This window comes from Aulonocara stuartgranti, assembly GCF_965226115.1.
Source record: "Aulonocara stuartgranti genome assembly, chromosome: 14".
Classification (NCBI taxonomy): domain Eukaryota; kingdom Metazoa; phylum Chordata; class Actinopteri; order Cichliformes; family Cichlidae; genus Aulonocara; species Aulonocara stuartgranti.
This window is the reverse complement of record NC_138950.1, coordinates 13,830,840-13,857,325: the sequence shown is the minus strand read 5'-3', so window position 1 is coordinate 13,857,325 and position 26,486 is coordinate 13,830,840. Positions and strand designations below refer to the sequence as shown.

At 39.3% G+C, this 26,486-nt stretch overlaps 1 protein-coding gene across 5 annotated transcripts; it reads right to left on the bottom strand.

The window, feature by feature from the left end:
* Window positions 1–11,035: 11,035 nt before the first annotated feature.
* Window positions 11,036–18,677, bottom strand: LOC309688337 (zona pellucida-like domain-containing protein 1). Of its 5 annotated transcripts, none has more exons than XM_082503997.1 (7): window positions 18,136–18,677; window positions 17,299–17,572; window positions 13,286–13,349; window positions 12,968–13,032; window positions 12,548–12,716; window positions 12,360–12,458; window positions 11,563–11,737 (listed from the first exon to the last, which is right to left on the bottom strand). In XM_082503997.1, the coding sequence occupies exons 3-7, from the start codon at window positions 13,295–13,297 to the stop codon at window positions 11,654–11,656; spliced, it is 429 nt and encodes a 142-aa protein (XP_082360123.1). In that variant the 5' UTR covers window positions 13,298–13,349; window positions 17,299–17,572; window positions 18,136–18,677; the 3' UTR covers window positions 11,563–11,653. The 5 variants fall into 5 exon arrangements, with proteins under 5 accessions (XP_082360126.1, XP_082360123.1, XP_082360124.1 ...); XM_082503998.1 differs by having other exon boundaries at window positions 17,506–17,572; XM_082504000.1 differs by lacking the exon at window positions 11,563–11,737 and adding an exon at window positions 11,036–11,055 and having other exon boundaries at window positions 13,286–17,572.
* Between the last annotated feature and the right edge of the window lie 7,809 nt (window positions 18,678–26,486).

Below are 26,486 nucleotides of genomic sequence, written 5' to 3'. Positions count from 1 at the left end.
AACTGGACGACAGTCGATTGGAAAAACGCTGCCCTGTCTGAGCAGTCTCAATTTTTGATGCAACATTTGAGCTGTAGCGTCAGTATTTGGACTAAACTACATGAAATAATTCATCACTGACAGTTTAGACTTTTGTTGTGTAATGGTGTGGAGGATATTTTCTTGGAACAACTCAGGCCCCTTTGTACCAGTTGAACATTGTTAGAAGAATGAATGTTGTTGCTGACCGTTTTCATCCCTTTTGTCACGATCCTGGGTCTTATGACCCAGTGTTTTGAGTTTGAGTTTATTTTGATGTTTATAGTATATGGTTAAGCTCATTATTTTTTCTATTTCATTTGTTATTAGATTCCCCTTGTGTCTTCCAACCCCTGTTAAGTCTCCCTTGCCCAGTTTAGGTTTGTGTTAATTTTGCTTTAGTTTGCCTTGCCTTTTGTTTGTACCTTTTACCAGCCTCATTAAACGGCTCGCTTTCTGTTAACATTCAAGTTTTGTTCCCTGTTCCTTGGAGTCTGCGTTTTGGGTACTTCTCATCAATTCATACAGTCTGCCCTCGCCAGATTGTGACACCTTTATGACCTCAGCTTCTGATCTCTGCTTCCAGCAGTATAATGTTTCGTGTCATAAAGTTTAAATGACTTCAGACTGGACCCTCTACAGTTTGCATACCGCCACAACAGGTCTGCTGATGATACCATAGCCCTGACACTACATACTGCCCTCTCGCACCTGGAGAAGAGAGACACGTATGTGAGAATGCCGTTTGTAGATTACAGCTCAGCATTCAATACCGTCGTTCCCTCGAAGCTGGACAGGAAACTGCAGAGCATCCTCACTGGATGCATCACCACCTGGTACGGCAACAGCACCGCCTACAACCGCAAAGCTCTCCAGAAAGTAGTGCGGTGCAGGGCTCTCAAAATTTCAAAATCTTTGGTAGCCCTTCGGGCAGGGACTCTTCAGTTTTTGGTAGCCCAAAATAAATGTAAGTAGCCCGAATAAAAAAAGAGAGCAATTTTTTGATTGATGTTTTGTTTCCTGTTTTGTTTCCTTTACAATATTATACATTAAAGTATAATATTGTAAAGGAAACAAAACATTAATCAAAAAATTGTTGAAAAACAAATTACAACATTGTATAAAAATTACAATCATCAACTCAAATACTTGGTTCTAATTGAACAGAAATGTCTATGAACTTGTAAGAACTGTGTAGAACATGAATCCGCCTGTGTCAGATCCTGAATTTGAAATTTCCGCTGAAGTCACGGGTAAGAGACAAGTGGAACCAAGATCTAGGCCATTTGCTTTTTGAAGTTTGCAAAGACTGCTAAATTTTGCCAGTGGTAGTTCACTCTTTGCAACATAGTACGCTGTGAGCAGACTAACCTGTGAGCTGGAGTGTTCTGGGACGTTATATTTTGTCTTTGAATGGCTGCAATCCAGTCGCGTCTTTGTTACTTCGGAAACATGGCTCGAACAATTTCTCTTCAACGACGTAATCCGATAACAACCGATCTCTTTACCCGTCGGCTTCCCGTGGCTGTCATGCGACCAGCTATTGCAGTTAATAATACAACAGCTTCTTGCCATTTTTTGTGTTTCTTTTTATCGCTGTGTGACTGATTTCAATTGAAAGCCTGCGTGCGCTAGTACCTCTTGCCACGAGTTCCCAGAATCCTTTGCGGGTTTACCCCTGAATGACGTCACATTTTCAATCTCTATATCCAACTACCAACCTCTGTATATTTTACTTTTTTTTTTTATTGTTTACTCTATTTAATTTGTAAAATATGTATATATACATATATACACACACGTAGATATACATATTTAGTATACACATTCAGTAATATGCATACACTCTTATATTGTACATATATTTATTCATATAACTCTCAGATTTAGCCATTCTTATATTTTGCTTGTTCTTATAGTATTGTATGTTTGCACACCTCTCTTGCTTGTGAAGCTCGCACACAAGAATTTCACTCACATGTACTGTACCAGTGTACCTGCACATGTGATGTGACAATAAAAGTGATTTGATTTGAGCCTGTACATGGCAGTAATTTTTTAATTCAAATGGTCTCAACAGTCCAACAGAGCACCTCTGGGGTAGAATGGGAGATTCACATCATGAATGTGCAGCCAACAAATCAGCAGCAACTATCATGTCAATATGGACTAAAATCTCAGAGTAATGTTTCCAACACCTTGATGAATGTGTTTCAAGAAGAGCTGAGGTAGCTCTGAAGGCAAAAGCAAGGTAAGTCGCCAGCACATGCTTCTTCAGCTTCCAGTGTTTTTCAAGGATAGCAGAGTCGTTACATTTAGCTTTAAAACGTCCAAATATGTTGCTCGAGTGAACAATCACCACCACTTTGTGTCATGACCTTTTTTCCATTGCTCATTTTGGCAATCAGAGTTTCTGATTGCGCTCATTTAAACCGAAGAAGCTCGTCAAATCCTCGGATTGAAACACATTCGGAAAAGATATTTTGGTACTAATTTTAATAAGAGTGAATCACACTTTTCTTGTTCTCGTTTGAATGTGTTCTCACAACTAATTTTATTGTTGGCATTTAACTGAGCTGAACTAACTGGAATGTGATTGGCTCTAAGTTTACTCTCTATCCCCTAATTTACACCCGTCAAGCACTTCTTTCTAGACTTATAAGTCTGTCTCTAAAGCTCTACATTTACTTTTGAAAATTAATGCTAATAAGAGTCTTAAGCTTTCATGCTCACAGATCACATATAATGCTTCCAGCTACCTGCCAATCAAACTGTCTTCATGACGCCTGAGACTTTTCCCCACTGCTTTTGGTTTATCTTTTTGTCTCATATTTTGCACCGATCGATGATTGGAAGTAATCTGGTCTTGTAGAACATTTATGGTGAAATGGGCACCAGCATAGATCGTTGCTGGATTTATCCCACAATACCCCCTTAAGGCTCAACAGTGAGTGAGTAGTGTGTCCAGTCTGGCTCTCAGCACTAATTGGACTACCACTGACCCACACACACCCGACACATTGCACTGATGCTGTGCTACTGTGCTACACTTGGGCATATGCTGCATTCACATTGTATCACATAAATACTAGCTGCAGACTGAAGAAACCTCAGGTTCTTGTTTAAATCACAAGCAGATCCATGCGCGTTACACTCGTAGTAGCACATGTAGCCTCGAGCTGCGAGTCTCAAGAAAAGAGGAGAGGTCTACAGAGGCTTGGTAAGCTCTCTTCTTTCTAACTGCACATCCTCACATTTTTTTCCCTCTTTTTCGACTTGTAGTCTTCACCCCAGCTGATGCTGACTCAAGTGATTTGAATCAGTTTATGAGATTTTATGCAGCTCCCTAAAGCCTCTGACGTTTTTGGAAAGACCTTTAAATATGTTTGGATTTTGTGTAAAATCTTAGGAAATATATTTTAGATTCTCATTTTATTACACTGAAGAATACACTTTAGCTGATATAAGACATCATGTTTGCTTGGTTTTATTATACCACTGAACATCAAAGGATTCTTCACATTCTTGCTCAGCGAAAAAAAGTCAGACCACCTTATCATAATTTGGTGACATTATTTGTTAAGGCTAAGCAGGAGATAGCAAGATGTGTAGCATAATCTCAAAAGAAAGAGGGAGACTACTCCGTCAAATGTATACAACAACTTGCTGCATATACAGACCTCTAAATGTCATGTTTTGGAGTGTAGCAGAGGCGGAGGACATAAACACAGACTCCGGAGATGGATTTGAAATGAAAAAAAAGAAAGTAGTAATAGTATAGTAATACTGGAACGAGTGAGATGAAAACAGAACAACTATTCTAACCAAAGTCAGAAATGCAAGAATAAACATAAAAAATAACAAAACAAACAAAACCTGCAACAATAATTCAAACTAAATCTCACGAACAGCAAAACTACTCATTAATAACCATGAAAAAGATAAGCCAATAAATAAAAGACATACCTTAAGAATACACTTCACCAAGCTATTTGCTTTACTGCAGAGAGTTAGACTGTTTATTATTATATTATTACATATTGTATCAATACATTGTTAGATAAGACTGTCATTTTCATGTCTGTTCACTACCTGAAGCTTAGTAATGTAAACCAGGAGAAAGTTGTCATTATGTGAGTCAAGTCAAGTCAATTTATTTATATGCACATCTTTTTTTTTTTAAAAACAAGCGCTGACCAAAGTGCTGTAGAACTAAAAGAATAAAACAATAAAAGTAGCACAAAAAAACTGACAGATAAAAAAACAACTGTCAAGACTCAGTTTGGCTTAAATGCCAAAGAATAGAAATGAGTTTTCAAACGGGTTTTGAAGATGTAAAGTGTTGTTGAGATCCTACGTTCAAGCGGCTGGCTGTCCTGAACTTTAGAAGCAGCTACAGCAAAGGCCTGATCTCCTCAATGCTTTGATCTACCTCTTGGTACAATCAGAGCATCTGGTCAGTTAACCTCAATTAGCTTTTAGGAGTGTACTTGGAAGGTCAGAAAGGTATGAAGGTGTCTGTCTATTTCACGAGTTAAAAACAAAGAATAAAATCTTAAAATTGATTCTAAAACTTATCAAGAGCCGGTGCAAAGAAGCTAAAACAAGGGTTGTATGGGCTGGCCTATGTGTGCCTGTCAGGAGACAAGTTGCAGACAAGAAAGCACAGAGTTGCTGTTTCTAAAAAAAAAACCCTAATGCAATAGTCAAGCTTGGATGAAATAAAGGATTGAAAAGAAAAAGAGAGAAAGAGCCTTTGCAAGGGACCTCACTTGGGAGAAACTAGCTATGACAGCAGCATATATTTGTTCATCAAATGTGAAGCTGCTGTCAAAATGAGACATAACAGTAGAAGAAATGGAGAAATCTGACTCTGAAAGCTTTTAAATGACTTATTCAATTCACCAAGGCCTAGTAATAAGTTAGCAACTTGCTAGAAACCACTGTTAGCTGGGAAAAAATATGTATTCCACAAACAGTTGGATGCTGGAGGATACTTGTGGTTGCTTGATAAAATCGGATAGATGTAGGGGTGCTTCACTAACACTCTTCTTGTGATTTCTTTGGTCTGTGGCTGTAATTGTCCATACTTTGCATGGAACACACTGACCTGTCTGCAAATAGTTGCCAACTACTCCCCAACTGGTAGTAAAACCGTATAGTGTCACACAAACTCCAAACAGAGAACATTCAGCGGCTGGCGAAGATTTCTGGCATTCACTTAATACAACTAGATACAAAGAAGGTGCTGCATCAAAAACCTTCTTGTTATTGGTCTGGTACTAGCAGATTGCTGTAGTGTGACTGAAGCCTATGAAAGATGCCAACTTGTCTGCAAACACTTGCTAAACTACTAGTCGGGTATTAGTGAAACCTAAAAAAGTGCAGCATGAACTGGTAATTGTATATTGTGAAAATATTTAGTTTCAAAGTAAAAGTTGTGGCTTACACACACACCAAAAGGTGCAACTTTTACTTTGAAGGTGAATGTTCTCTATTTCTGGTTTGCATCACAAAGTTTTACTGCCACTCAGTGAGTATTTGGTCAACATTTTCCAGCAGCACATTGCTAGCACGTCAAAGCTGTTGCAAAGAAGTTGTCAGAGCAGCACCATATACCTCTTTGCAAATAACGTTGCCTAGAAATTTCCACCAACCTCCAGCAACCACTTGCCAACCAGTTTTATCGACCAGAGGTTGACAGGGGATTGCTGACTGGTCTCTAGGCCTGTGAAACAGGGACATATGCTAGCTAGGTCTGTCTTTAGTTGAAGCTAATTACTGATGCATAGTGATAAGACTGGCTGTAAAAAATAAAAATGTGATTGTGCAATAATCTTAAGAAAGCAACTGGAGAAATTAATTTGGGTCCTGAAACAAGAACTTGATAGTTGTTCATGTTTGTTAGAACAATGTTTGGTTTGAATGTTTGCTTAGGTTAGTCATGCCTTTGACTACAATGTAGTCACTGGAGTCATTGTAAACAGTAAGTAAATGGCAGTAAAAACTTCTCAGTAAGTACATGAAAAACACCCAAACCCAGCAGAACATCAGTATCATCATAACAGCAGCACCTACAATACACACGTGTGATGCATTTCTTTGCTGGCAAGTGAGCACCGAGCTAAAGTTCACTGTTAGCCCAACATAATGAAAAGTTCCATAAGAGTGAAAAAGTAAAAGAGCAATTTTGGAGTATCAGCACTAGAGTAATGCCAGTTTTTCGGCCTCTAACATCATACAGTCACCTTAAATAACCATTACATCATAATTACTTATTATCACTGATAGAATATCCTCACTTTGATTGTGAGTACAGAAATCCTTCTCTCGTTGTCTCGTCTTCTAGAAAAAATCTGTATTTCACAACTGCTAGAGCAGAGTTGGTGATGAATGTTTTTTGTGGCGAGCTTGTTATCGGCAGATAACCAGTTTTGCCTTGAAATAACAATGTTTGGGTGTGTTATGCTAAAGACTGAGGTGCTGAGCTGTCTTCGCTGTCAGTTACGACGGTAAAGGTGTGGATGGTTATCGGCTTTCCTGTGAGTGCAAAGTGTCTATTTGAATGTTTTGTTAGATGATTGTTTTCAAAGACCAATATTTTATTTTTTTTACCATCAAAGTGTTTGACCACAGTCATAAAGGAAAGCATGTATAGCTGATGTACATTTCACAGCATAAATAACTTATAAAGCTCCTATTTATATGGGTGCTGAGAGTGCTGAGAGAGAGCTCAAATTGGACTCAGGAATCAGACTCAACACGCTGATGGCAGTTTTACTAAGTTTACTGAGAAACAGGAGTGTTTATGGAAAGCAGGTCACCGGCTCAAGAAGACTACTTTTTTAGCGGGAATGCAACCAGGAGCCCTGCCAGAGAATGAAGTTAAGACTGGCTGAACATCTTGCAATATTTGTGAACTTTGTGTATTTGTCTGTTTCTTGAACAGAGTCCCTGGAGATGTAAACGGCTAGCAGGCAGGAAGGTGGAGAGCAAACAGGCAGGTGGAGTGCAGGTGAGCGCTTTACTTTGCACGTACTCAGAACAGTTGACCAGTTGAGGCAAGACTGGCCTGTGGTGATTGCAAAATTTCTCAGGATGGTAGGAATCCAGGTGAACTGGTTTACGGAACAGGTGGAGAACGGCAGTGCCTTCTGACCTCTAAATGTCAAGAGCTTGATGAGATCGCCTGGAGCAGGCAGTCTAGGAAGGTAGCCCTCCACCTGAGACTTTCAGAGATAAACTTTAGAAAGAGACAAACCACCCCAACCCTGCCTGCACCATAACACATAGTGTCATCCCCATAGCACCATCTACCTGAAACACCTTCCTCCAGCTATGGCTGTTACCATGCTACCTTCATATTAGTGCCGTTTTCAAATTATCAGTGGGATCTTGGAAAATGGGATTGCATAAAAAGTCTTCCGTTAAGGCCAGTTGACCACCCCACTAAAATGTGCAAACAGTTAAACTGACACCACTGTTACATTTGTCTGTTAGCTACTGCTAAGCTGAAGCCCAGAGAGTTAGCTTAGCTTTAAGCCGAGCACAAAGACTGGTGAAAATGGGGATTAGCATGGCTCCAAAGATAACAAAAGGTAACAAAATCCATTAAGTTTTTACAAGAGATTGTGTGCAAGACTATTTTTAATGACACAACCAAATTAAGACATAAAGGTATAATTAGAGAAGCTGATAGGTGGATTTTGTTACGCTGAGGAACCCCAGCACGGCTGTTAGTTCAGGTATGCGAGTAATAGTTCATCAAGTTCTCAGCAAGAAACCCAATTACTGTATTTCTTCAGATGTTGAAAAATTCATATAAAGACACAGAGGATTTACTGCTGAAGGATTGCTGTCCTGTTCGCTCACGGTTCTTCTTCCTCTCAACGTTCGACATTACATTTCACCAAGTTTCACATCTCTTCTGCTTCATTACAAAAGGTTAATGGAACAGCTGGACCTTCCAGTTTGATTTCGCCTCCTCAGCAGTCCGGTGTTATCTTGCTGAAGTATTTTATATTTCTTCTGCCTTGACAAGAAAAGAAATCCAGTTTTATTTTCTGTTAGCACATTAACGCATCATGTCATCCTATTAGCAAGACTCTGACACTGTTTATTCAAAGTCATCATATTCCAGCAGTCTTCATGTTGCACGAGTCTTCTCGTCCTAAATTGCAGCTGGTCCATCAATTTTTTATGATTGCGCTGTCTGCTAAGCCTAATGTATAGCCTACAGACAGACTCATATGCATATTAATTAGAATGGAAATGACAGGACAATTATTCTTTCAGCTGAGGACAAAACTGGCCAAAACGCAAAGGTCTATAATAAAGAGCCCAAATCCTCAGACACAGCAGACAGATTTAAAAAAAAACAAAACTAGCAAAAAGAATGAGAGACAACAAAAAAACACTCCCTTTAGAGATGCACTGCAACATGACTTTAAAGAAAAGGTGATTAAAATGTGCATTGTCATGAGCAACATATGGAAGTGCAATACAGATTTCTAGCTGCTGCTCATCCCCCGCGGCTATTAACATTTTAGAGGGCAAAGCAGCTGGATTCAAAGGTTAATGTCCACACCATTAGAGAGCAACAGAGCACACGTTTATCCCTGTTGGTTTAATTAAATTACAGGGAACTCATAAATGGGAGATTTATCCTGAACATACAGTTACTGCAGTGGTAATGGAGCACTGCCTTCCAGCTCAGCTGATTTATCCCCCTCATGCTTCAAAGTGGGTCGTCTTGTCGTGAGGTTTGTCATGGCCTACTTAACAATACTGCAACTCCTAATTAGATCGTTTGTCAAGTCAGCTGATTGCTTTGCTTGTTCTTTTTATGGTGTACATGGGAAGACGTTTCACTTTTCAGAAATCGATCTCTCGCCGATCATGGCCAGAAAAACAGAGAGCCTGTAGATTTCTCTGGTTTTCTGAAAGCCAAAATAATTTATTTTTAAGAGATGTGGCGAAAAGTTAAGATTGTGGGGATCTACGAAGGCTAATCCGATCTAAATCCTCTATCCTGGATATTCCTGTGCTCAAAATGTATTAATTAAAGCCACTGTTGACAAGTAAACAGTAGAGCCTTAAAAAAAGAGATTAGGAAAAAAAATGGTGATTAGACACCCTCTAGTGGTGGACCATTACAAAAGCATCACCCTGCAAACCTCAAAACAAACTTTCTTTTATCTTCTGTGCACATCAAACGTTAGACCGAAGGAAATTCCTGACAGCATAAATTTCAAATACTGGGATTCGTTTCTTGTGTACGATCCACATGCCTCCAGTTATAAAACAGCAAAAAGTATGTGTGCCAGTTTTACTCAGTTTAATGCATTAATCCTTTTCATTTCCTTGAACTCAAGACATCCAAAGCCTTCTTGTATGTCAGGAATTGTTTCATGCAGACCGTAAGATGCAGTCTAACACAGCACTTCTATCGTATGCCTCCGATAACACTGTAAGCTTTAATAGTAATAATCCATGCATGGAAAATTGACTCAAATATACACATCAGTAACAAATCACCTTCTGAAGATACTGTATTGCAAGTATAACTAAATTAATTTTTTTCAGGAATACACCATAGAAACAGCTGATAAATAACCATATATGCCCACTTCTTCTCTTTTGTGCGATACTTTTATCATTTAATTATCCCTTGTAGTCTGGAATGTAACGTTGTACTTATTTAGCAGTGCATCAGAGCTGGCTTGCGTGAGCGAATCTATGCTGAGTGTAAAACCATCACACGCAGGTTTGGAATTAGAAGATTATTAGAAATACATCATGTGCAGTTCACTGCGTGTCGTCCGTGTTCCAGTTGTGTAGACTTTTATCTATGAACTGCTTGCCAAATAAACAAGAAGCCGAGTGTTTAAATCAAAGATTATTTGCATGTTGACAGTAAGGCAAATTAAATGCGAGACAGGAATGTAGCAATGCTAACTTATAGCCGCCTTTTCTGTTTTTTTGCTATGCCAGATAAATAGTAGAGGACCCCCCTCACATTATGGAAAAATATGTTTATTCACTTTGTTGCCAGGAAATGTCTGTGTGCTGAAGATATACTCGCTGTATACCTTGCTAGTACTGGGTTGGACCCACTTTTGCTTTTAGAGCTGCCTTAATTCCTTATCTCATAGATTCAATGAAGTACTGGAAACATTCCTCAGATATTTTGGTCCATATTAACATGATAGCATCACACAGTTGGTGCAGATGTGTCAGCAACATATTCATGATGCAAATCTCCAGTTTCACCATGTCCCAAAGTTGCTCTACCGGATTGGGACTAGCCATTCGAGTACAGTGAACTCAGTGTCATGTTCAAGAAACCAGTTTGACATGATTTGAGCTCTGTGAGATGACACATTATCGTGCAGGGAGCAGAAAGCAGCCAGCAGAAGATGCACACACTGCGGTCATGAAGGGATGGCGTTTAAACGATGCTGAGTTGGTACTAAGAATTCCAGAGTGTGTCAAGAAAATATCCCCCACATCATTACACCACCACCAGCCACAGGCGTTGAAGCAAGGCAGGACGAATCCAAGTTTTTATGATCTTTAGGCCAAATTCTGATCCTGCCATCTGAATGTTACAGCAGAAATAAAACTAATTAGACTTGGAAACATGTTTTCAGTCTTCTGTCCCCATGTGAATTGTAGCCTCAGGTTCCTGTTCTCAGCTGACAGGAGTGCCACGAGGTGTGGTCTTCTGCTGCTGCAGCCCATCTTTTCTACATTCAGAGATGCTCTTTTGCACATCCTGGTTATAATGAGCTGTTTGAGTTACTGTACCTTCCTATCAGTTTGAAGCAGTCGGGTCATTCTCCTCAAATATTGGATCAACCCATCTGGTGCCAACAACCATGCCACATTCAAAATCGCTCACCTTTCTTCCTCCTTCTGTTGCTAGCCTTGAACTTCAGCAGGTCATCTTGATGATGTCTACATAAGTTGCTGCCATGTGATTGGCTGATTCGACATTTGTGTTAATGACCAGTTGAGTAGTTTAACTTAAAGCCTCTGGAAAAAAGAAGGGTTTGTTGAATTCAGATAACAATGCTGCTAAAACTCAGTGATGAACCAAAAAATATTACATTCATTACTCCACCCTCTTCCTCAAACAAGTATGTTTCACAAAAATGATGACAGCTGAGCTTCTTTCTGTCTTTTGACAATTACTCAGACTTCACCTTTCATAGCTCGAAATACTCTGAAGGATTGAGCGAGTGCTCCAATCAATCACTTTGATTAAGTCTTACATATATACATTACACACCTCCACTCGTATGTGAATGTCACCCTGTCAAACTCATCATGTCGTTTACCCTGCACTGACCTCTGTTCATCAATATTATGTGCTGCTGCTAGCTCAGCCGCTTCAATTTTCAATAAAAAAAAAGATGCCACCATCAAAATGGCTACCAGCCGTGCCACAGTGAGTAGAGCAGCGACCATTCCCAGGGCAAAAGATGCGCCCTTTCCATCAGACCGTCCACCAGACAGCGCTGTGCACAAATGAGAGGGACGCCATTGTGGGGTGCTTTTATTTCAGCAGACAAGAGACGATGACATGACTCGCTGCAGATAAGAAAGTCCTTTCATTTCTGGAGGAATCTAATTAGTAAAAAACTTTGTGAATAGCTGCTCTCATTGGTGTCGAGTTAATACATAACACACTTAGCCTCTTCTTTGGAGAGAATGGCTGCAAGAAAGATGGGAAACATCAATATTTCATTATGAGAGACACAATATTATAATTATCAAAATATTGGAGAGAAAAATTAAATTACAGGAGAAAAGGGAAACCAGAAGAAATATCATAAAGGTGTAATGAGCTTCTATTCTTTTTTTGCCATGTTTCAAACTACACATTTGCCAAAAGCGAAACACTGATTGAAGGTAGGAGTCAGACTATTCGTCCTTATCATAGGTTTTATAACCTTTTATCTGTTCTCCTTTGCTCATAATGAATTCTGTGAATGATTTTCTGTGTTTTGTTTTATAGTCATTGTTATTTTTTCTCCATTTAGGCCCGTCAACAGGCATCCACCTCAGTGCTGGAGGCGGATCAGAGTATCGATACCAGTGTTAAACTTGTACAGTCACAGTGTATGTGCAGATCGTTAGCTCAGTTCAACATAAAAAATGGGTGAGCGTAGTATGTCTTCTCATTAAACTTTGAGCAAGGAGGTGAACAGCATTTCTCAAAACTTCAAACTGAGCCTTTAATGATACAGAGCTCTACCACCCGAATGTTATTCATGTCTCTGTGGCGCTTTTAGATGCACCGTCTGAAATCTGCAGAAAAAGAAAGACAAACATACGGTTCTTATAGCCACTGTGAGCACAGACGGCTCGGCGATGCCCTCCTGGACCACTGTGCTCCCTGTGCTCCTCATGCTCCGCCTCTTCCTCTGGCATTGCTGTGGATCAGGCCATATGTGGAGATATGAGCTGGGGATCTGGCCTGAATTGGAGATTTCTGCTTGAAATTCATACGCTACCCTCCTACCTTGAAGGTGCTGCAGGAAGTGCACTCGCAGAGTCGGGTGATGCAGTGCAGATAGCAGGTGGAGATGGTCTCATTCTGTTGCTCAATGAAGTGGAACACTGGGAAGCAGAAGCGAGCCTTCTGGCTATCTTCATTCTCCAGCATGGTAGTCAGCTCATCAATGGAGCACCTTTCAATAAAAGGTGAAGCTTGCAAGTGTCCCAATTACACCTAACACAGGTAGCTACAGGCACTGTATTAATGAATGGGAGGGAGATAAAATTAAGACTACAGCTCCCTTAGGATTTAGGTAGCTGTGCTTTGCTTATTACACAGAAGGAAGAAAAAACCTGAAGGCATGTGTAAATTTTTAAGTAGCTGCTGGACTCAGAAACACAGCTCATTATCAAATCTTAGAGGAATGAAAGAAATTCAAGTTACGAAAAGGGAGCCAGTTCCACAGGATGGAGATGGAGGCGTTGTACCAAACAAGAAGAAAAAGATACCTGTAGAGAAAGAATTGGGTCAGAGATTCCAGGTTACAGGTGAGATCCTCAGACAGTCTAATGATTGGAGACTCTTTTCTTTTTCAAACAACTTATTCACCTTCTTCAGAATGCATTGCCAACATCCACAGATTGCATTAAAAATGTAAATGTATATTCTGAGTTTAACAAGTGAGGCCAATAAATCTGCTAACCAGCAGGGGGAGACTCCTCTGGATGCAAAAATAAGGCGACTGTGTAGAAAAACACTCACTTCAAGACTCATAAAGACTCCGCTAAAGAGTTCACGGTCTCAATCTGTAGTTTCAGGTCTTATTCTATAAAATAAATAAATTATAGTTAGTGTTAGAGGCAACAGAAGGAATGAAGACCCCTTGTAGGCTAAGCCATAACCCTTTGTAGCCCATGATGGTACGGTGGCCCTGAGAGGTCAAATGCACCAGCACCAAGAAAACACCAGCAAAGAGAAAAATGCTACAAAAACACAAAAAACACAACGAAACAAAGACACGCAAAGGACTGAGACACCTTTAAGAAGCAGATTGCTATTAGCCATTAACTGTTAGCTTGCCACCTCTGCAGCTTTTCTCTCTTCATTTGTGTTTTGTGAGTCGTTTTATGAGTTTTTCTGGTGTTTGTTTGTGCATTTTTGTACTTGCCGGTGTTGAAGTGCGTTTAACCTTTCAGGGCCACCATATAATGGTCGTGGACAGCCAGCAAGTTTCTTCTATAGTGTGGCTAAAAGTTTTGGGAATGGCACCACGGCTGAAACAAAGTTTGTTTGTTTTTTTAATTTGCCAATAAAAGAGGTCAAAACCTATGAAACCCTCATGATTATTATTCACCGCGGCGTAAAAATGTGCAAAAACAACAAATAAAAACTGAAGAATCAAAAGTGCATGTAAAACAAACTTTATGCCACTGCCAAAACTGACTGTAAAGTATACATTATTTTTACTCATTATATGTTAAAGTGTCTGAATAATGTCAACACTTGAAAAAAACTCAAACACTTCACAGTTATCTGTAGTAGGCTGTTAGCTCACTGCTTCCCTGAGCAGAGTAAATTTACTATTGGGAAAGCTGCAAAACTTTGTCAAAGGAGTCCAGTGTGAGGTTGATGAGTCGACAAAGCTCATTTCTGTCTAGTGACAGTGATACTGAGGTGATATACTGAGCTTTTGATTCCTGAGCGGCTGGTTAGCGATGCTGTTTTTGTTGCTGTTAGCGGCTGTTACTGAAACAGAAGCTGTTACTCTCATGTCTGATCTTGCTGACAATTACTAACCATGATAGTATGGGGAATAAAAAAGCATTTTTACGCATATTTTCTTATGTTAGAGCCATGACTGAATTCCAGGAAAGTCTCTCGTGTCTCCATGTCTTTTTATCCCCAGTCCCAGTGTCAGGTTCACATGTATGAGTCTCAGTGTGTGTGTGTGTGTTATTTCCTGTTTTATTTTTGCTTCCCCTGTCTCGTTAGTTATGATTCAGTTCAGCTGTGTTCCCATGTGTCTCCTCTTCCCTTAATCACCCCCCTGTCTAAATATTGTCTGCGTCCCCCTCTGTTCTCTCTCATGGTGCAGTCTGTCTGTCCGTTCCTGTCCCGCTTAGGTTTTATATTTTGCCTTTTGTTGTATTTTTTTTAAAGCTGGTTTTTAGTTTTACATTCTGTCCACTCTCTGCCTGCCTCACGCTGGTTACATGACAGATTGACAAGTCCATACCAAACAATGATTTCTTGTCCACTATCAAAACACCAAGATGGAAAAAAATTATCCACTCAGTTTCACACACCAATGAGTTCCACAGTGGCTACGTCCCTGTTTTATATACAGGCTATACTAAAACTGAAATTGAACGCTTACTGTAAATGAAAGATATAAATAATCCTTCAGTCTTGCCTTTTGTTTCTGCTTGAAAAAAAAATTACAGCTAAATAAGGCTTAAAGATAACTGCACAATTAAAAGAGATTAAGTTAAAGTCTTAGTAAATTTTGAATGGCTGCAGGATAGAAGCAGAGGTTCCTGCTGAGGTATGTTTTGAGTGAATTAACATACATTAAAATGAAAACTGAAAAAATGATTGGCTAACTTGCATTGGGCAATCCTAGCACGTAACTGGATTTGAACCACTCAGAATAATGATGTTTTGCAGTTGTATTCAAATTACTGCTGTATTTTGCCCTGTTGCCATTATAGCTAATATATTTTTCTGCATGTTTATTGTCAAAGACTATTTATAATCAGGTCTCTTGATGTGTTTGCTGGAAGAGAATAATAAGTAGAGTACGTTTTGAGTGTAGTGAGCAACACAACACAACCACAGCAGGGCGATCGTGGCTCAAAGAGTTGGCAGTTCGGCTTGTAACCGGAAGGTTGCCGGTTCGAGCCCCGGCTCGGACAGTCTTGGCCGTTACTTGTGTCCTTGGGCAAGCCACTTCACCTGCCGCCTACTGGTGATGGCCAGCGGGGCCGATGGTGCGATATGGCAGCCTTGCTTCTGTCAGTCTATCCCAGGGCAGCTGTGGCTACAACTGTAGCTTGCCTCCACCAGTGTGTGAATGTGAGAGTGAATGAATAGTGGAACTCTAAAGCACTTTGAGAGCCCCGAAAAACGAAATATAAATGCAATCCATTATTATTATTATTATTATTATTATACATGAAGGATCCCCAGTTTAAGACTGGAAGGAAACACAAGCCTTCTATCCTTAGAAGATAGTGTACTCCCAGTGCTTGTTCCCAGCCCAGATAAATGGGATGCTTGTATCGGGAAGGGCATCCGGTATAAAATGTGTGCCAAATCAAATATGTGGATCCATCTGCAGTAGTGAACCTCTGGGAAATAAGGGAGCAGCTGAAAGTACCTCTCAAGTCATGTAAACTTAGTCTTTGTTTTTTTTCATTTAAGGCATGAATCATTTCCGCTAATTGTAATTTTGCGATCCCTTGTGAGCTGTTGTTCATTATTAGTTATTATTAGTTTACTTTAGTTATGAAATCTTGGCAGCAACATTTCCGGAGCTGAATAAAGTATTAAGACGCATAAAATGCAAAAAATGTAAAAACACTCTATTACCGACAAAGTAACAAAAATGTTGGCATTCCAAATCCCACTAAAGGTGCAGAGAAAACAGAAAGAGAAAAAATCAAACAAATATATTTCCTTTCTCTGTGCTTCCGCCACAATCAACTGATTTCACTTTGTTTCTCTAATGGAGGAAAATGTTGAGTGATCTCCAGCTTTTGGGGAGTGGAGATGTGGATATTAGTTTTATTTTTACTGCACGAAAAGATAAAAGTGCAATGGCAACACACAGACGCACCTGCATAACATGGCTAACACACCTTCAGCTCTCACTGAGCATCTCCACAGACAGCATGCTAACAAAAAGCTAGCCAAGAACCCTGAATGATGTTCAAGCTGAGTGAATGGTGACCCCAACACAGTACTGTAAGAGTAATGTAACAGTTAGAGTAATAATTTACTTTCTAAGGTATGTAATTAATGTACAGCATAAACTTTGAAAAAAGTAACGAGTAATATAAAATGCTTTTTTTTTTTTCCTTTTTTTGAGTGGCAACCCCAGCACTGACAATTTCAGTACATTTATTGATCTATCAAAATTAAATTTGCACAATTTAGTAGTTTTGACTATTTGCTACCATCATGAGGGGTACTCTCCCGCCAACGGGTCACTGCATATATTTGTTTTACCTCTTATTCTTCTTATTTTACCTCTAAAATATGTCTGGCCCTCAAACGGTTACTTAAATGAATCCAAGTGAAGCAGCTTAGAGAGAAAACGTTTCACTTATAATGGGCTCCTACAGCCACACAATGGCTTTTATAAGGAATCGCACCATCCACTTCAGTCTAACATAATAATAGTGTAATAATAATGTTATGCTTTTATGGTCTTATTACCACTCAAAGCTTTTCTTCGCTCACAAGCCATATTCATGCACACATTCATACTGGGCTTTATTCTATGCACTTTATATTGAATTACAGCTGCCCTAGTAGTAAAATATTACTCTGAAAATACAAAAGTTAGCTAAGTGCAATGGCGAGAGTAAACAATGCAGTGTTCCCCTGTGAAATGTAGAAGTTGTATAAAGTAGAATAAAACTGAATAACTCAAGTAAAGCATTTCACAGCTGTGCTGAAGTGCAGTACTTCAGTAAATTAACTTCTAGGTTTTATAAACACAGGTCTAAATCAGACAAAGAGAGGCTACAGAGTTGCTCTAAGGTTCTTACAGCAATGTCATGGTGGATGCAGCCACCTGCATGTGCACAATTGTTTTTAGTTCCATGCCCAGAGGTGGTATGACAAGTGGCGTGGTGTAATTTATACCCTCGAAAAGGAAGAGAAGATTAAAAGAACTGCTGCAAGCCATTAATCTCCCAAAGTTACAGTTTATCGCAGGTAGAACAGTATAGTGTGTGAGAGGTGTAGGTTGGCACCCGGCACAAGGACATGCTGCGGCTGCCGATGAAGCTCCCATTGTCGTCTTTCACAGAAACAGAGGACCTACAAGGAAGGAAGACCATTTTTTTAGCCCAGTTCTTATAACTGTACACTTACACATCTACCTGGTTGTTATTGATTATATATTCCAGCAGGTAAGCAGAGGAGTAGTAATACTTGCGGTCTTCAGTGTAAAGGTGGTCTGATGCTTGGGTTGAGGGATCCACCCCCGTTATATTATTTAATAGAAACATGATTTTTTCAAAAAATGGTTAAAAATAAATGTTAGCCAACATCTCTCACACAGCAAGCTGCAGTGATGAAATCACATCAAGGAAGTAGAACAGCTCTCTTAACTTGCTCATTTTCATCAGAGACTCAGGACTTGAGTTGCGTGTGTGTGTGTGTGTGTGTGTGTGTGTGTGTGTGTGTGTGTGTGTGTGTGTGTGTGTGTGTGTGTCAGGTTAAATTTTTCTTCCTGGAGTGCTCTTGCACAGTCCAAAACACTCACATACCCTTTTAGATCCTTAAATCTGCTCCGACGCTCCTCTGTTCAGGTTTGAAAGCTCCATGATCACCATCCCTTAAGACTTGAATCTAGGACACATCATTGATGCAATACTCACCAAGAAGTTACTTCCAAATGCATTTCCTTCTGTGATGGGGAAGCCGGGGCAGCAGGTTGAGGGTTGCTGATGCTAACAGACTCAATGAACTGATCCACAAGGCCAGCAATGTTGTGGGGATAGAGCTGGCCTCTCTTAGGGTGGTGATGGAGAGGCAAATGTTGTCCAAAATAAAGACGATGTTGGATAATTCCTCCCACCCACTCCGTGACGTGCTGGCTGGCCACAGGAGCACGTTCAGTGAGAGACTGAGATTACCAAAAAGCACCACTGAACGACACAGGAAATCATTCTTGCCTGTGGCCATCTCCCTGTACAACTCATCCACCTAACACACTGTATACTGCAATAGCTACACCCTTTTTGCACACGCTCTTCTTTCTTATTCAGATATTTATTAGTAAGTGATATGTATGTATTGTATATATTGTGCTATTTCTTACTCCTTGTATTGTCTGTTTTTGTTACTGTTTGTACTGGAGCACTGTAACCAACATAATTTCCTCTAGGGATCAATAAAGTATTCTGATTCTGAATGTTAGAACAGGAGGTGTCACCGAGGTGTCCAGCATATGGTCCTGGATGTGGTTCACGATTAGTAAACTTTCACTGTGGTGTAAATACAGTTGTGGTCAGAGGTTTACATCCACTCGCAGGCATGAATATCAAAGTAATTCCAGGCTTTTGATAATTTCTTTTAACTGTTTATTGTACATTGAGTGAATTAACTTGGTGAACCAAGCATTTCCAAGCAGAATCAAGCATTTCACTACATATCGTACTGTGTATGACTGTGTACGTGACAAATAAATTTGAATTTGAACCAGTGGGCAGCATGAAGCCTGTATCTGTGAGAGAGGAGGAGCAAGGTTATTTCAGGCCCAGGTCAAAATGCGAACATTGTCAGAGAATGAAAGAAAGAAGATGCCTTATTTAGAGAGGTCCGGGCTCGAGCCGAGCTGAGTCTCTGGTCTGTGGGTGGAAGTCCTGTAAAACAACATGGTGGCAGAGAGTGGGCAGGCAGGTGATGAAGGCTGGTGATGGCATCAAGCTCCTTGGTGAAATAGGTAAATCAGTGGAGGAGGTGAGCCTGTTTTAAGGAATGTTGGGAACTTGTAACATGGGTTTTCATGAGAAGCCGTATTCACTTCAGGAGGCAAAACAACCAGGTGAAGTTCAGCAGCCTCTGCAAGCACTAAAAATAGCTCCAAAATAGATACTACTGAAATTTGCAACTGCCAACATGGACAAGCCAAATGCCTTCTGGAGAAAGATTTTATGGTCAGATGCAACAAAGGTGGCGCTATTTGATCACAATAACAACTGGCTTGTTTGAAACACCGCATCAGTTGTTTCAAACATGGTGGTAGCAGCATCATGCTCTGGGACTGTTTGTGGATGGAATATTGAAGAAGGAGAACTACCTCAAAGCTCTTCAACTTCTCCTCAAATTAACAGCTAGATGGTAGAAACTTGGCTGTCCAGCAGGACGATGATCCCAAACACACATCAAAACTGGTTTTGGAATGGCTAAAGCACGCTAACATAAAGCTTCAGGGATGGCCTTCCCAAAGTTACAACCCCAGTCCTATTGAAAAATTGCTATTTAAATGAACTCTACCAATTGTGACAAGAAGACATTACTGGAGGTATATGTATATTTTATCTACTATTTATCTACTACTATATTTTATCTACTTGCAGATTGGCTAAGGCCACCTTTGCCACAAGTGCACGGGGATATCGGGACGAGGGGGATTAATAAAGCCATCTCACCACTCTGCCTTCTATGAAGTTTTGTGAAAAAGCTTCAGCAAACAGAGATGATATGAAAAGAGCAAATTCATGCACTGAATATCCAGCACAATCTGGAAAACCTCTGTAAGTGCACAAAGGTGATTCACACTTAAAAATAGATGCTTAATCCACAGCTGTCAATCAAATAGACATCGTTGCCTGGATCTTACACCTGCTATCTCCTTGCTTATTTATGATAACAATGTATAAAGCTGTGTATAGCTGGTAGTCGACTGTTTTGTGGTCCCAACATTGCTTCGGGATTCAACGGAAACGAGGTCAAAGCCAGGGATTGCATTATTTTGTGCAAACAGTTCACTTTCTCCGGTTCTGTGGTCGTTTCCTAGAGGCTAATGATGAAACCCAGCGCACTGGCCTTTAAAGTTACATGTTTAAATAATGTCCATAAGGCTGTATTCCTTTGCACAGGCCCTGTGCTCCCTCGTATGGAACTAAAATAAAGATGTTTGGTTTCTGATCTGCTGGGATCTCAAACACAATAGAAAAAAGAGAACCTGTATTCTTCTGTGTTATCTGAATTAGCTTTAATTAGAGGAGAATGTCACAGAGGATCTTTTGTAGTCGCTTTAAATTCTCGTGAGTTGTCATTATTAGCACCCACATCAGTTAGGTTGACAGTCATAAGACAGAAGTAAGAGACATTTATCAGCTTTGTGGGTGTTTCATCTTTAAAATCATTTTTAAAACTTAAATGGAAAATATAAATAATAAATAAATAAAGGACATTTAGAAATCAGATCTTGTAAGGCGAGCCACCTGGGAAGAGAACCCTGTGATCATAGTCGAGATGATCGATGGGTGTCTTTTGTCAGTCTCTGGTTCAATGCTGTATATTTAGTGTGGAAACCACGTTGCACAGACAGGAAGGACATATTATTGCTTAAACATGCAAAAAGAGTCTTTCTTTGCTTTCTTCGCCATCCTCTCGCCAGTGCACTCCCTTATTTATATTCCCCAGATCTTTTCTAAATACATTTTATTCGCTCATGACTCACCTGAACTTGGCTTCAAAATTCAAAGCCGTATCTCAGCCTCATTTCCATTTTAGGAGGTGGGCTTAATCAATTATCACTGATGGTAAACTGAGAGGGGGATGATAGCATTTACTCATCTCATACAGTTATCTGCAGACATTGTAGTTGCTGAATACATCACAAAATGGCTGTTGAAATGAGGGATTAGGGTGATAAAGAGCGGTGAATGCAGCTGAGCCGTGCAGATCACAAACACAGCCTCAGAGCACGACACGTGAGATTCCGCTGCTGCCAGCAGACATTCACATAGGTCACCGAAAAGGAAAATCAATACTGCAAAAAATCTGAGAGATTAATTCTGGCGGTCGTCAAATGAGCCCTGGCAGTACCTTGTATTTTGCTCATTTCCATGAGACTGGAAACCTGCAAGGTCACAACATGAGGAAAATTCCCAGATAGATGCTAATAGCGAAGAAGACAATAAGAACATTCCTGTTTTTAGTCATGAAGTCGTGAAGGGTAGGACAGATGGAACAACTGCCGGAAAAAGTGTGGACTTTATACCAGTTTTTAAATTGTGTTGATAGGCCACGTAAAACCAAAGTTATGATAAAATTAGATGCAATGTTTGGTTATCTTCCTGAATATTATCATTGTTTATATTTACTGCGGGAAGAAACGGTAAAAACTGCGTTTTATGAGGAAAACGCTCAAAAACACTCAACGCCTGTGAGCAAAAACAACACCAAAAATGAATGTTACAGGTGTTACAGGAGTGATACATCTCCTGTTGTCAGGCCTGCAGGTATCAGGCTGTTGTTCTCCTTTATCTCATAGTGGACAGACATTATTTTTTGGAGTGGCAGAATTAATTTGTGTGGCATCAAATTTGATGCAGAACAGCTGATTGTTCTGTAAATAGTTTAAAATGTTTATTTAAAAAAAACCCTTGGCTGCATTTTTTAGGTCAACAGCTGCAAAAAACCTGCTTGCAAAACTCTGTTACTTTTTTGAAGAAGTAACTATATAATTAATGGCCCAACATTGGTCATTATATGCTGTATTTTGCAGACAGAGAGTTACAGGACTCTCTCCCAGACTACAGACTCATAATACAAGTCAGAGCTTTATAAAATAAAATTTAAAAAAAGAAAAGAAAAAGAAAAAGAAAGCTTTGTTTTCAAAATTGGAGTTCAAGTTATTTTTACTTCCAGTGTTAACATACTACATAAGTCATGAACAAGAATTTTTTAAATTTTCATTATAAGTGGGATAAAGCAGTTAATTAAAAGTAGTCTAACATAAATGCTGTAATTTGATTATTTTAATAAACCATGTAACTTGGATGGATTCGATGCTGGCCTGACCACAGTGCTCACATCTAATGTTGCTCAAGAAAAAATTAAACAAAAGATACAAAAAATGTTATCATAATAATCTTAATAAACAACCTGTGCAAAAAGGAGAGAAAGTGGATGATTGGTTAAACCCACTATTAATATATAATCCTGTTCTTCCTGTTTGTGCTGTATGCTTTATTAAATCATACCTTAAAATTTGTTACATGTATTTGGTTTTATACCCTCAGTACACATCAAGAGATGCACATATTTACAGATATACACACACATACACTGAAAGCCCTGCTTCCTCCTGCAAAAACTTTGCACTGCATTTTAAACGGAGTCATGCTGGGACATGTTCTGTGCTCATTCTGTTCCACTACTTCACTCCACATACACACATGCAACATCTTTTGAGTTTTGCACAGATACAAGGATATTTTAAATGTAACTTTGAGCAAAAATGTGAAGGAAAAAAACATAATATTTTCAGGAAGTAGGTTGAACTAATTATGTATAAATCAATAAACGTCAAAATTCACTAGATTAGCGAATTTGAGTATTTCTGATTAATAATTGTTGTTCTCTTCATCCAGTATTATGGAATATCCTCATGAACCTATTATTAATTCAAGTATAAAAAAGGCACCAAACTAAGGGATGAACCTGTTGTGTCTACACATAACAGACAACTTAGTAAACAACTCATTTTAAACTGTGTCTTAAGGCACTTTGTTACTAGCAGGTGGTTACAAAAACACATAATTTGTTCCCATTCCTTTAGCCGAAGCTCCAAAAAATACCAAAGATAACACAGTTTGACAGACATAAAATAGTGTTTTTGCTCTAACAACTTGATTCCCAAAGACCCGTTGGCACATCTCTGCATGGTGTGCAGCGTATCTTTAAAAAACTGAGAAAACTGGAGGACAAAATAAGAAGTGGCAGGCCTGACAAACTAACTACAGCAGATGAGCAACATCTGAAAGTCATGTTCTTAAAAAATAGGAAAAAATCCAGCAAATACCTGACACAGGACCTGAAAGATGCATCTGGCTTCTAAATTGATCCATCTACTGTTTGTTGAAGAAATGGTCTCAGTGTGAAGAGTGGCTGGCAAGAAGGGAGAAAAGTACAGAAAATTACAGAAGAACTGGACTGAAAATCAGTGACAGCAGGTCTTATGGAGTGATGAGTGCAATTTAGAAAATTTTAGTTCAAATCATCATCAATATGTACAGATGAGCTCAGGAGAGAGGATCAACAGTGAGTTCAAAGAAGACCTCAGGATGTCCTTCGAGAAGCCTGGAGAACTGAGATTATCTGTTTTTTAAAAGTTTTTAAAATGTACTTCAGGTAATTAAAATATGTCAACCCCTGGTTTTAGTTTTTACACAAGTTTAGATCTATCAGAGAACTGGAAGTGCTGGTGGATGAACAGCTGAACGAAAGCACAGTCTGTAGCTTCAGTTAAATGGCTACTGACAGTAGCTTTATATTTCTATTGGACAAGCACTTGTGTCCACAGTGATGATTACTACTACTACAACACACAAATCTGACCCTCTCATTACAACACTATGCTCTGAAACATTAATATTACTTTGCCATGTACTACCCACCAAAACACTCACTTATGAGTGAGGCAATGATACCACTCCAGAGCAGCAGCCTACCTTATCAGGATGCTATACCGTAAAAACAGGAACTCAGAGCACCAGCCTAGTCTTCAAACTCCCCAGACCTAATCCATAGAGACTTATGGGATACAAGTCTCTATGGAGGACCCAAGTTCCATGACCACAGGACACCCCCAACGGTCCTGTGTCCATACCCTGATGGATCACAGCTGTTCTGGAGGCGCGAGGTGGACCCACACAATATTAGGCAGGTGGTCGCAAAGACGCTGATGGGTTTATGCCTTATGAAGAAGAAAGAAGAAGCATTCATGAGGGTAAGCCATGTGGAGAAGTTGAATAGATAATGACTCCCTTTTGTGGTTTATCGAGTCATTATCTTGAAGGGGGGAAAAAGGCAGGATTTATCCAAAGAAAAGGTCATAACGGAGTTCATCATTAGGATTCCCTGAGGGGTCTGTGTAACAGTAATCCATCAAGATGCTGCACCTGCAAAGAGACAAAACTGTGAGATGGGATGAAGGATAGAGATCCAACTGCACATGAGAACGCTGCAGACTGGCGCCTTCATGTAGAATAATAACATAATGGCATAATGAATGTAGGCAAAACAAAGAAAAAAGAAGTAAATATGTAAAAGTGATAGTGGAAAAGATTCTGTTGAGACCTGCAGTATATCAAAAATATTATCTTTACTTCACACATATAAGCAACATTTATAAAACATAAGATATTAAGGAGGAAACAGTGAACTAGAGATCATTGTGTGATTGGATTACACCAGTTTTAGCTCATTTATTGGGAAGTACTCAAGGGTAGGACCACACCCATTTATGAGCTTGACCTTGATCGCTGTATCTGACACGTTTGTGATGGACAAATAAGGTAGACCCTGATTATTCTGTTTTTTGGGGGGCCAATTCAAAGAAATCTAATATAAATAGATCAGCTATATTCTGTCTTAAATTCATATTATTTTACTTTCTCTGAAATACCCATAGTGCATTTTCCTGCGTTATTTAAAAATAATACAATGTCTGCACACTGGTGCTGATAAATCAGTGATAGACCATAATAAGCCCATCAGTATGTCCACTGAATTCTATTATAAACACAGGTGAATACTCATTACCACATTTGTGGCTGCTCTGACTGTATCCAAGGCCACATTTTTTGCCACACACACACACAATCCCGACACAGACACACACACATTTTTTATACTTTTTTTTTTCTATGTTTGTATTGTTCAAACCCATAGATACACAGATGTTCAGACCAAGGTCAGCATTGGCTATAGTCAACTAGTTATCTAATTAGTAATAAATTTACTGCTCATGAAAAGTGTCAGAATGTCCATATACACAGACGTACATGCTTAATCCCTCAGATGTAATAGGTTGTTTCATTTTCACGGGCTTCATCAATGTTTTAGGAAATGTTTTAAACTAAAATAAATTTAAATCCTCAGAGCTTTGAGAGAGGTGAGTGAGTGAACCTGCATTATTATCAGCTGATCATAGATGGGTTGCTTATCACAGAAGTAGTTCAACAGAAGTAGAGAGATGAGGAGGTAAATACCACTTTTGTATATCTTTGGTGACAATTTTGTGAAATGACAGTCAAGAAGAGCTAAGACTGAAAAAAAATGCAGCTAGCCTGTCGAAAGGTAATCTGTATCTATCTGGTTGTGGTTTAAAATTTCTGTTAGTGTGCGTTTGAAAAAACAAGTCTCTTAAACTTCAGAGTGAATTCTTAGCTTCAGAAGTGCTCTTTAAGTGATCTATTTACTTTCAAACAAAGCAAAGCTACATATATTCAGTTGCAGGCAACATCAGACATCAACAGCTAATCATTGGAGATGCATAACACAGACACAAACGCACACAGAACACACACACACATGCATACACATATATAAACCACAGTTTTGATACATGTGGAATTTCCAGCAGATAGCAACAGCAGTTAGAGGGAGCATGAGAAAATAAAGAAGTGTCAGGGACTGAGTGGTCCCAGTAGGAGTATTAGGAGCTGTAACCCAGAAACTTGAACAGTGTCTCCAGCAGATCCCAGGGGCAACATCACCGGTCTCTGTCCAGAAGAGCATAATCCTAGGAACAGGTTAGAGTGCACCGAAACCTCAAACACTCAGGCCAAATAAAGTAGACACTTTTTTTTTAATCTTAAAATGATTATTTTACTTGTCTTTTTTTTTTTAGTTTTACTGTTTTTATTTTAAAATCAGAATTTATATCCACCACAAACGTATATTTAAAACTTGAATGCAAACAGAAACTGGAAGCTGAATTCAAAAACAGATCAAGAAATCCACCTGCTTGAATTCACTCACTATTTCCTTTTGATATTGTACAGGGTTTGAATACTATAACATTTCACAGGAAAACAAAGACCAAAAAAACAATGGCGTCTCTAATCTGTGATTTGATACATATACTGGTTACAAAAATGGAAAGAAAGAGAAAAAATATGGAGTCATTAAATGCAACATTTTCTAAACACGATTATTATGCAAACCCACAAAAGATGAAACATTCTGAGGTATTGAACGCAATAAA